This window comes from Erpetoichthys calabaricus, chromosome 15 (assembly GCF_900747795.2).
Source record: "Erpetoichthys calabaricus chromosome 15, fErpCal1.3, whole genome shotgun sequence".
Classification (NCBI taxonomy): Eukaryota; Metazoa; Chordata; class Cladistia; order Polypteriformes; family Polypteridae; genus Erpetoichthys; species Erpetoichthys calabaricus.
The window spans coordinates 41,271,148-41,287,299 of record NC_041408.2 but is presented as its reverse complement, the minus strand read 5'-3'; the positions used below and the strand labels follow the sequence as shown (position 1 = coordinate 41,287,299).

The following is a 16,152-nucleotide window of genomic DNA, read 5'->3' as shown; positions in this document are numbered from 1 at the left end:
AACCTCCTCCAGCGTCATGGGATATACACGACAGAGCCCCGCCCGCCAACTCTAAACCTCCTCCAGCGTCATGGGATACGCATGACAGAGTCCCGCCCGCCAACTCTAAACCTCCTCCTGAGTCGCTTTCTCCCGCGTCCACCATCGCTCCCGAGGCATGCGCAATGCCTGCTCATTTGCCTGCCCCCAACTCCTCACCTGAGTCGCTTTTGTCGGTGTACAGTCCGCATGCACCTGTGAGTCACGTTGACTGTTCATTTTCCAAACACCGCCTCAGTCGCCTTCATCTCTGCTACGGTCCACATGCACCTCTGAGCCACATTGACTTTTCATTGTTCTTTTCAGTTCCGGCTGCTTTTCTATATTTAATCCACCAAGTTGCCCGACCATGGGATACGCACGCACGCAAGACAGATCCCTAGCATCCTAATGCAAAGTTCCTAATACATTAATATTGACATTTGTTCCATCCTTCTCTGTATCAATTACTATTACACAATAAAATTCACATTCTTCATGAAAAACAAGTTATCAAACAAATGGTGCATTTTGCTTGTTTCAAGAGACTTCTAGTTTAAACTTTATCTCCACCTTATATCAAAAGATTTAGACATTTTGTCCTGAGTGTTTCTATTCCCAAAACACTTGACTTTCCCTCAAGTTTACTACCATTCTTCAAAGTTAACAAATTCCCCTTTATGTTAAACTCTATTATTCAGTTATTAAAATCAACAACCAAAAAAGCTGACTGACTTTTAAGGCAGCAAGTGCTAATAATCATGTGTTAAATTCTGATTAACAGGCCAAATTACATACAAACATTAAAAGTTTTTTTTCATCATGAATTTTCCTGGAAAGGACAGTTAAAGTGGGCTCTAGGAAAGAACATAGAACCCTGCACAGTAAAAGTGTGAATCGGGTCTTGGGTTCCAACACCCCAAAGCAAAGGATATCAATATCCTGGAACTGTTGATCGAATGAATGACTCTCTTGTCCGGATGCCAAGCAGGCTGGCCTCTACAATGGACCTACAATGATCTTTCCGCATCAATGGTCACCTGCACAGTTGAGTTATTGGCAGCAGGAAGCCTTGATCCCTTGGACTGGAATTTTGAGTATGTTGTCCAGTAGTCAATTGGTCAATGGCCTGATCCATGGTATGGCTTGCTTCTCCTTGGAGTCAGATGATTCGTTTGTCTGCAGGCCTTTAGCACAGCTCAGTCTCCAAGTTCAAATTCAAGTGCTGTCATAAAAAATGTGCTAATAAAAACAGCTTTTACCTGGAGGTGCAAAGACATAAAGGTTTTGTTCCATATTAGTCAGTATTGCAATACTTCATCTGTAATTTTTGAAAGTCACTTATGGATTCCAAAATATCTCAAGGTGTTAGGCCTGTTTTGTTGGGGGTACCCCTTATCAAAAATAACACTAGTGGTAAAACAGAAGGTCATTTTATCCAGTCTCTGTCTCTTAGGCAATTTGTTTTTTATTGTCAAAAATCAATTCTGCAGCTGGTAAGCACAATGCAGAAGTTTCCAATCATTGTAGCCATTATGTTGAAAAAATAGATCCCTTAATAAAAAATTTTCCTCTATAGTTGTATCTAGTTTTTCTATTGTTGTGGACTCCACTCAATTAAAAGCATAGTCATCATAAAAAGTAAATAATTACATATAAAATTAACTCAGTCTTAATATATACAGTTTATTCCAAAGGAAAAGCATTCAGTTGTCTCAAAATATTCAAACTATTGGCGCTTACTTTAACTTACTTACTTACTTGTATAACTTTGCTGTTATACAAATAACTGCAAACTAAATATCAATCTTTCCCCCCTTAGAGGGAATGTGGAGCAGGACGGTATCATCAGTATGAAACCTGAAACCAGTCCCATTAATATTACAAGTTCATAAGAGCTCAATATAGTTCTCCTATAGAGAACACAAATATGTCCAGGAGTGGCAAACCAAACAAAAGAAACGATAAAGAGTGGTGTGGAGGTTATTAGTTAAAGAGTCGTGTTCTGTGCAGGTTCCTGTAGAAAATTTTAAAGTATTTACTTTCCTTTCTTATTCCAGTCTTGAACTGGAGCCTAGACAGGCATTCTCGATCCCCTTTTTATAATGAATGTAACATAATACTAGAGTCCCCCAGAGAACATTTCTCAGTCAGCATAGCAAACAGAAGTCAAAGAAGAAATCCACAGTCTGGACTGGTAAATTCCTAATTATTTCTTGAAATTAGATAAAAACAAACTAAAATAGTTAAGCGCCACATTCCCTTTCCCAATTGCTCTAATTATAGAATACTGTTTAATTATGTGCAGTCTTGGGATTTACATTATTTAGAAAAGAAATTTGTATTGCACTTCGTCTAAAGCTAACAGGTTATTTCCAAAAGTTACAATTATCTTAAAATACATCTATTATTACTTCTCAACTTTTAATCATAAACCTAAACAGTTTCAATATTCATATCCCAGCTATTTTTCTTTAACCTAATATTTTACTAATTAAATTGACACATACATTTCTACCTATGGCTTCAGAATTTAACAAGTGTCCGGAATGTTTAATTAGAGCATCAAATTATAGAAAATAAAGCTAAACCCTATTATCAGTTATGTAGTCATGCAACCATTAACATTCTACTTCACATTTAAGATATTCAAATAATTTATGAAGAAGGAGTGATAGGAAAAGAAATCAACATCTCACACTGTATCAAATGTTTTATAATAAAATAATCTAAAATCTTATTTTATTTAAAAATGCTCTCATGGTAGTTAGTACATTGCATCATTGCATACAGTACGTAAAAGAAAATATTCTGATACAATTAATAATATTGATTTTCTTTACCCATAACCTCCTGTTAAGGCTAGTTGTTTATGCACACTTTTTCATTGATAGCATCCTGAAATGCTTCTTGCAGCTTCTCCAGAGTGTTGATCTGTAGAAAAAGCACAGTCTACTCTTTTTGTTAGTTAACTGTCCTTTTGTACAGTATATCATTGTATAGAACACTGCCTAGACTGGAAGCCAGTGCTTGTCACCAACTTTCTTTCTATCCTAGAGAAAGTCTCTTTTTCTTCTTTAATTTAAAAATTACTCAAAGAACTTTCTTCCATTTGAGTATGACAGGTACTCAATGGAAAAAGGCACACATATTTACACTAAATTCGGAAACATTTCATTGGACCTAATCATATTATTTTTTTACGTTTAAATTTAAAACATATATTTATGTACATCTTTATCAATTGCCTCATCATTTCAAACAACACCACATATTTTCACACATTATGTCTTTAACCAAACGTATTGCCAAAATCACTTAAATTCCTTAAAATACACTTCACTCTCAGAGATCTGTTTCACACTGCACAACAGACTCAAACTTACTTAAACTGTCTTTAACACTTACTCAAGTTTTATTATTTAGCATCTACTATTTAAAGCATTTACACACTCTTTTCCTCTCATTGCTTACATTTATTTTACTCCACATGGAGAATATGCAAGTTTGAACCTTCATTTCTTGTTAGTGGGCAACGGTACCAACCACCACGCCACTATATTACCCTTACTTCTATCACCTAACAGCTGATGGAAAGTATTTAAAACAATGTCCATAACAAATATGCACCTTCACATACACACACACACACACACCTCTTTGAAAGAAACTGTCCCCTTTATATTTTATAATTATCAAAGAACATTTTTCCCAATGTTCAAACAAAACACAGAGACAAACTCATTTTTTTTCACAGAACATACAAACTGTACATAAACCTTCCATATTCCTTGTTCTTACTAGTTAAAATTTTCCACATACTGCGTAACATAAATTGATTACTCTTCAATTATTATACAATTATCTTATTCTACCTTTAGCCCTGTCTTCCTGTGGGATTCTCCTGCCATTGGTTGCAACCTTATTACCTCAGGGAGGACTTTAACTTCCTTTCTTTTTTACTGAGGCGGCGGACGCTATTCTCCTTACTACGTGCCTGGGACTTGAACCCAGGACTTCTTTAATCATAACCGAACTAACACTAAAAGCTAACCCTATTAATTTACCTCAAATTGCACTTATCCCTCTGTTATATTCACATATATCCAAACTCGATATGAAGCCTTTTTATCTCAAGACATTATATATATACACGTGAAGCATCCTCCAGTTAAACTGCCTGAACCGACTCCAAGAGTCACTTGAACCGAAGACAATCAAGTCTCAGAGAATTACTTGAACTGAAGACAAGAAGTCTCCACTCGAACCAATAATCCTAACTCTATTTTAACGACCAATTCATTTTCTTAATAAGACTTGTGTTCTCTCTCTTCTGGACAAATGGCTCTTAACCTAACTACACTAAAAACTATCCTAACTAAGAAAAAACATTCCTAACGGCATGATGTCTAACCCAGTGCCTTATCCCCAAAAGAATGAATGCACATGCCTCCTCCTACCACTTCAGGTCCAACGATTGCATCTTTCAGAGGGGAGTCCCATGCAGATTGTTTGATTTTGTCCATCAATTATTTGATTTGTAATTTGAAACTGTACAGCAGAGGGGTAAATCGAGGAGAAATATGCCTTTGACCCAAATATTATGGAGGGTATAGTATGTGTCTTTAGAGGATGAAATGAACAAAGACTATATTGATGTGCCGGTGCTGAGTAACAAATTGATCCTTTGCTCTTCACAAACTTCTTTTATGTGGCTTGCTACCCTTAAAAGGAATGCTTGCCATTACCACGATAAATGAAATACCATTTGAGACATTGCAGACTTCCCATTTTTATAGGCAGCCCTGCCGCTGATGATGGAATGCCTGCTTATACTATGAGTGATTCATCCCCAGCTAATGCATTGCAATACAGTAATGCAATGCAATATGCTTTGTCTTATGCCTGTGCAGTTTTACCACTGGCCTTGCTTTACACGGCTCACTTGGGGTTAGGTGACAATTTGATCTGCACGTTTCCTTTGCTCCATGAGCCAAAAACTCTGCTGGCATCCATGCACCCAGATCAATAGATCTTACCAGGCTGGGAAACATCAGTTGAGCTGCAGAGGTAGCAGTTTGTCAGCTGCCTTCCCCCACCCTGTATTGATGATGCAAAACGGCACTCCAGATCTTGGATCTCAGCCTCAAGACTCTCCAGCAACTCTTCCGGAAAGACTAAGCAGATGCATTGCAAACTCTGTGGCACTCAGTGCTTTGCTAAATCATAGGTCTTATCCTCGTCTTACTTCACGCATTAATGTAGCGCCGGCACTTATTGCCAGAATGGATACTTTGACTTTTACATGGTCCTTTTCAGTGGCTTGCTGTGCTTAAAAGGACTGTCACACTAGATTGAATTGTTTGTGACATTGACTTCTTGCCATTTTTTTATAGATACCACTGTGACTGGCTGTGAAGCTGATTTGCAAGATGTAATGCCAGCACATTTTGTTGGTGACTCATCCCTTGCTGATGCAACTTGTCAGCACCATTAGATATGGAAAATATAGTGTGGATGTGTGTGTGCCCTGCGGTGGGCTGGCGCCCTGCCCGGGGTTTGCTCCTGCTTTGCTCCCTGTGCTGGCTGGGATTGGCTCCAGCAGACCCCCGTGACCCTGTGTTAGGATGTAGCGGGTTGGACAATGACTGACTGACTAAACTGACTAGCGATATTCAAAAGGTAACATAAAAGTACAGAAACATTGTAGGCTAGGAAACCTTTACCAAAAATACATTTTCATCAGAACAAAATTAAAACTATTTATTTTTGTGATATAATTTTTATTGGATGAAAACTATTGTTTCAAACCGTAAATGAATGTTAATCTATAAACCTGTAATCACAAAAGTGGGAAACTCACTAGAGAAATCACTACATTTAAATTGCCACAAAATAAAATCACGAATATGTTCGAAGCACAATGGTCTAACCACATCAGAGACACACGTTCTTCCAACGCCGTCAGGTTGCAGAAAAAGTGTAGCCCGCGCGCAGGATACTCCTGTTTGCGAGACTGTTCTCTGAACATCCGGGTTCTCCGCGCGCAATACCTCTCGGGATGCCTTCAGCCGGTCGGCGCCATATTGGAGTAGATCTTTTGTTATAAATAGACATACAAGATTGATGCTGCCGCGGGCTGAGTTTATGTGATTTGCAGAAACAGACGCAGATTATTAATAAAGAACACTTCAAAGGAAGCCATGAAAGAGATGTCAGTGTAAGTGGTTGCTGTCAAAATTGTTTCATTTTAGTTACTTCGCTATGGTTTGTAATTGACTTCTACCCTTCGATTGTTTTTCTTTATATCTTATGCTCAACGTAAGAAACTAGTCAAAGTGAGGTCGGGCCTGTCATCTCAACCACTAAGTGTCTTGTGATCGTGATACTTTAATATTAAATGTGGGGTAGAGGCGGAGCTTTAGTGGGTCGTTGAGTAAAAGTATCGCGTCGTTCTAATTCTGTTTAGGAGAGCTTGACCTGAGCCGAGTTAAAGGAAAGTTTGTTCTTCCAAGTTGCCACATTTTTTCGTGTTCAGCTTTAGTACTTTTAAAAAGTATTTGTACATCCGAGTATGTTGATTGAAGTGTACTTGTGAATGTTTGATTTTCATTATGATGCTGCACATCCGGTCATAATCGTTTGCTGAAACTGAGCATCATTGAACGGGCTTGTTTTATACATTTCAGTTATGGACAGAGATCGTTCGCTTATTAATGACACACATTTAGCAATCTTACCACGTTGTTGTCTGTGGCCTGGCCAGATGGTCCTCCCCTTGTCCAACTCTTATTTCTGCGTTGCATCTCTCTGATGTAGCATGTCAAAAACTTCACACGCCTTCCCTTCTTGGCACTGCCACTGGCGGCTGTTTTATTTGCCGTCTTCCGCTACCCGGAAGTGTATTGTTAAATTTGTTGCGTACAGTGTTTAAATATGTATGTATTAAATTATGGTTTTAACTAGGCATACAGTGTCATTGGAAGTAGTCGAATTTGTTTAGGATGAACAAAGTAAAGTTTGTATGTTACGGAATACATGTGAATACATCTTTATCGTTGGGTATCGGTAAATGTAGAAGCATGTACGAAGTTTGGCTTCGAGGCGTTGGAATAGCAACTTTTTTGCAGTTTCATTTTAACGAGTACCGTCTTTTTTCATAAACAATAGTTTGAAGAATCGTTTTTGTTTACGCGTATCTAGGCTTTGTTTTTGCCATTTGCTGTTCTGGTGTTGTTTCACAAGTCTTTTTACAGCAGCTGCTTTTGATTTTTTTTTTTTTTCCAAACGCTTTTTTTTCCCCAGACCAAACTAATCAATTCAGGCCCGCTTTATAAGTAATGCAGTCCTGTTTAACGATCATTTTGTCTTGTCTTGCATATTTGTTCAACTGCTTCAAAAAAAAAAAAAAAAAAAAACTATAGTAGAAACACGATTATCCGAGGTAATGTGGAACAGAGCTACTTCGTATAACTTGAAGCCTGGATAAAACGGATAGTTGTGGCAATTTCGGGTTAAAGTTATGTATATACATTTTTTCCAATTTATATGATAGAATGAAATTATTGTTCCTCGCATCTTTGCTACAGTGTTTTGCAGTCACCTCAGAATCGACATTTCCTGAGGTGTAGTGTCTTCTTGATGCTCAATATACAGTACAAAAGCTCTGCTTGGATATCAGACACTCCCGGTATGCGACCTCTTGTGTGGATTTTCCGTGGTTTCCTCGTCGCTGTATTAACACAGAAATCCAAAGTGAGTGAAATAGAGCCAAGAGACGCAGTTGGGAAGGGGTGAGTGAGTCATGTCCGTTACATTTCTACAAAGTATAATACTGAGGTGAAAAGTATATTATTCATGACAAAGCTCTTGCGAATTCTAAGAAAAATAGTGCCTTAAACCATGTTTTAAAAAAAAAAAAAAAAATGGACATACTTATGAGATACAGTGCTCCTTCAGGGTCTCTTGATGAATGACGTCTAGTGATGCCCCTGCTGCCTGCAATTAAGTTCCATTCCAGATTGTTGTAACTTAGCTGGTGGAACTAGCTACCCACCTTCATTTGAAATGGTGACTTCTACGATGTGTTTAAGATGCATTTGAAGATTCTTGTTTGAATTTTTAGATGTTAGGCTGTATAACGTAAGAGTTGTAACTACCTTGTATTTTGTTCTGAGCTGAGCTGATCATCAGTTTTGTACCCTTTTTCTGTAACACTTGTTCCCAAACAGGCCTCCAGACCAATGTTTACTTGATTATGCTGACATTTTTTGTAAGTTGCTTTATGTAAAATCATGTACTTGGCAAATGTAAATGTTGCAATGTAATCATAAAAGTCCATTATACAGGGTGAGCACCCTTAATGTGAAATGCCTGGGTCCATAAATATTTAAAATATTTTTTATGATTTTGGAATATTTGTCTTTCTAAAACACCTACCCTCAGTTCTTCTAGTCTGTAACCTTTAAATCAATGGGGTTTCAGGAAGAGAGCAAAATAAACCGAGCCATTAATTTGATGTTGTTGGAAAATAAAAAGCTAAAATAGCTGTTGTCTGTCAGGATCTTGGTACCACAAGGTAACTGAAGCTTAAAAATGAAATTATACGTTGTCGGCATGGTGAAAGAAGAGACAAGCTCACACACAAACAGATACTGCAGCTGCTTGTAGTCACATATTTGTGAAGTTACTGTTTGCCATAATATTTTTTATAATTTTGACTATTGCATCACTATCTCATAACAACCAATGGAGTTTAAATCGGCTTTATGGCCAAAGTATACCGCGTGTTAAAGTGCTACAGCTATATTCTGCCACTAGCCAACCTGCGTTGCGTAATTATTTATTGATGGGTGAACACTTCCTGAACAACACAGTTGTCCAAATGGGGTGGGTTTGAGGATACAACTGTGAGTGAATGAAAAGATTGAACTCTGGAGAGAGCAACATACAATTGTCCGTGACTGAAAACTGGTTTTGGCAGATACAGGCATATCGTTTTGAAAGTTTGTCCCTGTGCCTTATTAATTGTCATTGCAAAGGCCAACCTAACAAATTGTCTGCGTGTAAAAGGCAAATTTGAATCTGATTGGGTCAGGGATATCTGGGGAATAAGGACAGTTTGTGAGGTAGGAGCTGAGATAGTTTTACACTCCAGTACATTGCGGTGAATGCTGGTAACAGTCAGTCTAGTGCCATCGCAGAGACTTGCTGGCATGAGGTTTCTGAGAAGCATGGCGACTGAACCAATTTTAATTTTGAGTTTATGCAGAGGCATGCTAGTGGGAGTAAGACTGTTGAGAAATTCTTCGGGGAATGAAACTTGATCTGCGGGATCATCTGTGACGATGGAGGTAACGCTGGTGAAAGTTACTTCGTCGGTAGGGATAAGTTTTAGTACTTGTTCATTAAGGTGTAGCGAGTCTTCGTTGGTGACGCTTAATATAGTTGCCGTACTGAGTTGTTCCGGAGTTGAGAAGACGGTGTCGCCATATAGTTGTTGAACGGGATCAGAAATAAAAGGAAAACAATGTGAAGGTAATGGACATGGGAGGAGTGTTAGAGTTGGTGGGCGGGGCTCTGTCGTGCGTGCCATGGACTTAATGAATTATATATATATATATATATATATATATATATATATATATATATGGCATGGTTGCTTTTCCTATTAGTAGTGTTAACTTTATTTATTCATTAAGATGTGCATTCTGGAGGTGGATGCACTGCAGCCTTGTCTGTGCTTCTACTGTGGTGTTTGGCACATTTACTGATTTGCGTGTTTGTGGTACTGTAATGTGCATCTCCTGTCATATCTCTTAATGGTAGCCCTTTTCTTCTCCTTTTGACAGTGTGCAAGCATATAGTTTACTTTAAACAAATATATTCTGCAGTTCATTTTTTTTAAGAACATAGCTGTCAGTTATTTCAATCTTGTATCCGCTCCTACACTATTGTAACTGAAGAACAGAGCACACACAGCAACAGCAAAAAATGTCAGTCACTTTTACCATTAGGCCATTGATATCTTTCAATGCCAATATATAATCTGATGCAGCAGAAGGGTTATTTTTAACATGTTCAATGTGCTTTCTGCACATATAGCACACATTTACAGTGTTTAATTTGTTTTTTTTTTTTTTTTTTTTTTTTTGTCGAAACCAGGTTAACAAGAGCATCATTGCTGTTTGAGGCTGTAATGGACTTGTTTTTCTCTACTCACCTTCTCAAAGCAAGGGACCAAGTGTTGGTATAGCCCAGGGGTGTCAAACTCAAATAATGAGTGGGCCAAAATTTAAAACTGAACAAAGCCGCGGGCCAAGGTTGAAAAAAATTACCTTTTAATAGGCACCCAAACAAGTTTTGCGTTGAAAATTGAACAAGCAAGGCTTATATAACTTTATAATGACATGCAAACCCGAGTTTCATGTTTAAATATAAAAATTGAATGCCTCTTTTCTATTTGCAGCCTTCTGAGGTAAATATCAAAATAAACTTTTTTCCACAGGCTAATAAATACATTTGAAAACAAAATAACAATAATGAATGAATCAAACATTCAAGCCTTGAAGTAGCAAGAGAAGAGTGCATGAATAAAATGTTTTTGCTCAGTTTGCTACACTGATTTGCTTTAACACTGAATATGGAACAAGCCATGCTTATAGCTTAACTTAACTTAATAGTGCAAAATCAACTGTCAAAGAACAAACGAAGAAACATCAATGGCATATTAAATAACATTTAAATAAAAAATGAATGCCTCTTTTCAATTTGCTAAATATCAACATTAACTTTTTCCACTGGCTAATACATAAATCAATCATTCAGGCCTTTTTACTGTTCAGTTTGCGACACACTGATCTAACATGGTGTGTTCAAGCCAGACACCTGGCATCTTTTCTTGGATGCTAGTTCATCAGTGTCGGGGCTCAGGCTTTGAGCTGAGGCAACCTTCATTATCGAACGAAGGTGTTCATCAGTGAGACGTGCCCTGTGAGATGTTTTCGTCATCTTCATTGAGGAGAAAAGTTGCTCACATAGGTAAGTGCTGCCGAACATGGAGAGCAATTGAGCAGCTTGGGTGCGGAGCTGAGGCATTGTGTCAGGGATGTGTTGTGGAAACTGTGCGGCGCCAACAGCATCATACTTTGACTTCAGCGTGTCATCACACTGGAGTTCAATCAGCTCCATTTGAATGTTAGTTGGTGCTTTTTCCACATCGACTGCGAAGGGATTACTAAGCAGTTCAAATCTCCATTTCTGACCATCAAAGTCACCAAATCGTCGGTTAAACTCAGCGCCGAGTACACTGAGTTTTTCAGCAAACTGTGCGCACACGGCGGTAGAGATCTGCGTATTTATGGTTTGGCAACAGGGGAAATGGCTAAGGTTTCCTTGCAGCAGCTGATTCTCCCACAGGCAGAGTTTAGCTTTAAAAGCTTTCACTGACGAGTACATCTCGGTGATGATGCGGCCCCGCCCCTGTAGCTGCAGGTTCAGCGCATCAAGATGGCTTGCGATGTCAGACAGAAAGGCCAGCTCACACAAACTTTTGCTCCTGGAGTTCTGCTGTGTCCTTCCCTTTGCTTTGCAGAAACTGACATATTTCTTCACGCAGCTCGAAAAATCTGTTCAGTACTTTTCCGCGGCTTAACCATCTCACCTCTGTGTGATACGGCACGTCTGTGTGTTCCGAACCAAACTCTTCCAGAAAAGACTTAAACTCGCGGTGATTCAGACCTTTGGCTCTTATAAAGTTAACAACTTGTGTTACTGTGGTCATAACATGTTCCATCTTTAGGGCTTTAGCACACAGTGACTCTTGATGTATAATGCAGTGATAAACCGATAGCTCACCTGCACAGTTCTCTTCCCGCATCTTTTCACGCATCCTGCCCACCAGACCATTCTTTTTACCACTCATCGCTGGCGCACCATCAGTGGTTAATCCCACGAGTTTATCCCACGGCAGGTTTATTTCAGTTACACATTTGCAAACCTCCTCAAAAATGTCCGTCCCTGTGGTTGTGCCATGCATGGATTTAAATCCCAAAAGCTCCTCCGTAACACACATTTTTGAGTCGACACCGCGGATGAAGACTGACAGCTGCGCAGTATCAGACGCGTCAGTGGTCTCGTCCACAGCGAGGGAAAAAGAAACAATCTTTCCCCTTTTCCATCAGCTGGTCATGCAGATTGGTGGCAAGATCAAATATGCGCTCCGCTATTGTGTTCCTGCTCAGGCTTATGTTTGAAAAGGCCTGTTTTTTCTCTGGGCACACTTGGTCACAAACTTTCAGCATTATCTTTTTAATAAATTCTCCCTCATTAAAGGATATGGTTGATTTGGCGATTTCTTCTGCCACGATATAACTCGCCTTTACAGCAGCCTCGTTTTGTGCTGTGGCTTTTTTGAACATATTTTGTTGTGAAACCAACCCTCTCTTCATCTCCTCTACTTTCTGGCTCCTTTGAGTCGTGTCCAGGTCCTTGTACATGTCCTGATGTTTCGTTTCATAGTGTCGCCTAAGGTTGTACTCCTTAGGTACCGACACGTTGGCTCCACAAACGAGACAAACAGGTCTGTCTTTCAGATACGTAAACATATATTCTGTCTCCCACCTGTCCCGAAAAGTTCTGTTTTCTCCCTTCCTTTTCGTCATTTTTGGTAGGGGTAAAACAGTGACACCTAGAGTTGTAGTATTGGGCCGCAGCACGTCTGGAAAGAACGCTGCTTGCTAGAAATCTACTGACACAAAGCTGGCGCGCCAAAACAACCGCAGAGCATTATGGGATTTGTAGTATTCGCAGTGAATGTGGTGTTACAGCAACACCGCCGCTGTATAATACCGGTGGGCCAGCTCTAATGTTAATTTGATATTGCCCCACGGGCCAAATGAAATTACACGGCGGGCCAAATTTGGCCCGCGGGCCAGAGTTTGACACCTGTGGTATAGCCACTCTCACTGTTAGTGTTCAACGTAGATCTATTTTTTTTTTTTTTTTTTGGTGAACCAACAGCAGAGAAGATCATCTCGCATAGTTACAAAGTACCAATGGAAAGCCAAATGTTCAGAGCCCTTTGAGTGGGAGCTACTTCTCCATATTCATCTCCCTATATGCAGTAAGAATATGCTTAGTAAACTGTGTACTTTGAAATTGGGGTCAGATGTCATTTCTATAAACTGCTTCTCCTCAGGAGAGCTAAAATGAGGAGGTGCAGTTGCAATTAATGGATCTATGCCCCAGTCCTACTGATCACTGTGTGCTAGAAAGTGTTTGAGTGTATAATTTCAGGGCTAAAATACTTAAGGAAACACAAATTTTAATAATTTGCTTGATCTTAATGCTTTGGAGTTCTGTTAGATTATCTGCTGTAGTATGATCCCTGTTAATGCAGATGCCTAAACAGTCTGTTCACTTTTTTGTATCTTTGGTCATGTAAGATTACTATTCAAAAAAAGTGAGTTCGCAGTTGCCTTTATTTAAGTTGTATTTACCATAAAGATAGTCTTGTCTAAATGACTTTGTAAAAACATGACAAACATGCACAATTTAGCAAGAAGTCTCATTAGCCTTGCTCCCTTGTAGAACAATGCATTTGCCTTTTCATAATTCGCTGCTATTCTGTATTTGGTAGGTCACTTGTAAGTGCTGAAATATTGTTAGATAATGAAATGGCTTTTACTGTAGTTTTGTGGACATTGCCTAAACCAGGGGTCTCCAACCTTTTTTCCCCCGGAGAGCTACTTTTACGAAATGAAAATGGCTGAGAGCTGCTCATGTTTTCTGTTTATTCTCATAGCTTATTTCAACCCAAACAAACTGAATAAGCTTGTTTTGCCTGAACGTTTACAAAATGTTGTGTCCACAACTCACATTTTGCATTAAAACACCACAAAAAAAATATATTTGGTTTATCTGCAAGTGCATTTTGTATGTCTGTATGCATTTTGTAGTGTCTCTCACACTATTGAATTAAAACACGAATGCTGTCAAAACAAAACAATGCAATTACAAATACACAGGTATTTCTTATTCATTTGTCATTTTGTTAAATGTCTGTTTCACTTCACAAGAGTATTCACATGTCCAGTTGCTTGTGTGATGTGTTTTTTAGTCAGTCAGATGACTGACACTGCATGGAGTCAACAAGAGAGGTGTATGATAGAGTGTAGCCACTTACAGTAGGTTCACTCTTATGGAGTAATTTAAGTGTTCATCTGTCAGTTTTGTTCTGAAGTTTGATTTCCTGACATTCATGTCAGAAAAGGCAGACTCGCAGAGGTATGTAGACCCAAACAAAGCAGACATTTTCAGACCTGCTTGGTGAAGATTCTTATAGTTATCTGGCTCTACTAAGCTCCAGAAATGCTGAGACTGCTGTTGAGACTTTAACACTAGAATTACCAGAGCCTACGAAAAAACTCGTAAATCCGTCCCACCTTAAATCGCGTCTTAAATCCGTTTGCACCTCTCCGCTAGAGTCCTTTGTCATCTAAATGTGCTGATAAACAAAAGCTACTAGCAGCCAGCTATTCCATCCCCCCACCGACTTAGAATGAATTTCTCCTAGCTCATGGCTTGCCTTGATTTATCTGGGATTGAAGTGGAGTTTTAGAGTGGAAATAATATACAGTAGTGTTATTTGGAATACACGCATTTCATGTGTGTTCCGTTCAGTAGTCTGTGCAAACACATTTTTAAAACAGAAACGTTTTTCATATTCTAATAGTAAATGACAAAATGTAGGCATAAACTATATAACGTATGAAGCCTGAAGTCCATATGTCAAAGAAACACTTTCACAAAAGGTACAAATAAGAGACCACGTGCGCTTTTCTTCAAAAATATAACTGCACAAAAAAAAAAAAGCCGCGTTAGCATGCCACATTGACACTCTTACTACAATCGCCGCGGTGGCGTAATGGTATCAGCTCCTGACTGGGGATCAGAGGGTGGCGAGTTCGATCCCGCACGGCTCCACTTCGAGAAATGAACTGCTCTCATTCTTACAATTTTAGAATAACAACATAAATTTGATTTCAGTCTGTAACAGCCGGTGTAACTTATGATACTGGTAAAGGTTAGCTTTTTTTTTTTTTTTTTTTTTTAATTTTCGTTCTCGCAGTCGCATTCAGAATCAATCCATACAACCCCATCTGACATAAAGACGCGCTATAGGTCTGCAGTGTACCACGATGCATACTACCCCCCCCCCCCCCCACCCACAAAAGGGTTCTGACACACAAACGCTGGCGAAGCTGCCGTATTCGTATCTCTCCGTCACTTGAAATCAGCAGTTCTTAGCTGCTTATCAATCCATACAACCCCATCTGACACAGCTGTTTTCACATAAATAAAAGTGTACTTTTATTCAAGACTATAACCGAAGAATAAAGAAAGCAAGTTAGTTGGTGGTTGATACGACAGCGTGCGTGGTGCAATGTTAAGAACTGCTGATTTCCGATCCGTGCTATATAAAATCATCACATTCAAATATTAACAATATTATTTGAAAACGAACAGCGTCAGATCAGGTGTGAATTTATGCTGGAAGTGGAAATTCTCTGATGTGGAATGTGGGCGTGAGTGTGAGTGGTGGACATAACTGGGAATTACTGTGAATGTGTGTGGTGTTTTGAGATACTGAATAGAGCTGCAAATTACAGGGAACTCTCAGATGTGGCGGGATAAAAAGCTGAGAAAAGAAGAGTGTTCATCGCTCACCTTGCAGAGGAACTTCGTCGTCGCTTCTTACAGGAAAAGGCGATGGAAAAAGAAAAGAAGATGCAGCATCAACAAACTTCCGTTCTAAGACCTCAGCTTCCCCCAGGGAAGAAAGTACAGTGTCAGATGCTCATTCACTGTAATAGGAACCATAGCACAGAGAGGTGTGTACACTGCAACAAGTACACATGTCGTAAATGTAGGAATGGCGGACCTTGGGTGTGTGGGAACTGTTAATATTTGAATGTGATGATTTTATATAGCACAGATCGGAAATCAGCAGTTCTTAACATTGCACCACGCAAGCTGTCGTATCAACCACCAACTGTAACTTGCTTTCTTTATTCTTCGGTTATAGTCTTGAATAAAAGTACACTTTTTTATTTATGTGAAAACAGCTGTGTC

General features: G+C 39.1%; 1 protein-coding gene across 1 annotated transcript in view; it reads left to right on the top strand.

Moving 5' to 3' along the window:
• The first annotated feature begins 6,089 nt into the window (after nt 1-6,089).
• papolg (poly(A) polymerase gamma) overlaps nt 6,090-16,152 on the top strand; it is a 76,587-nt gene continuing 66,524 nt past the window's right edge. Inside the window, exon 1 of the mRNA XM_051919343.1 lies at nt 6,090-6,238. Within this exon, the coding sequence (XP_051775303.1) occupies nt 6,222-6,238 (17 nt within the window). The 5' untranslated portion in view covers nt 6,090-6,221. The remainder of the gene's footprint in view (nt 6,239-16,152) is intronic.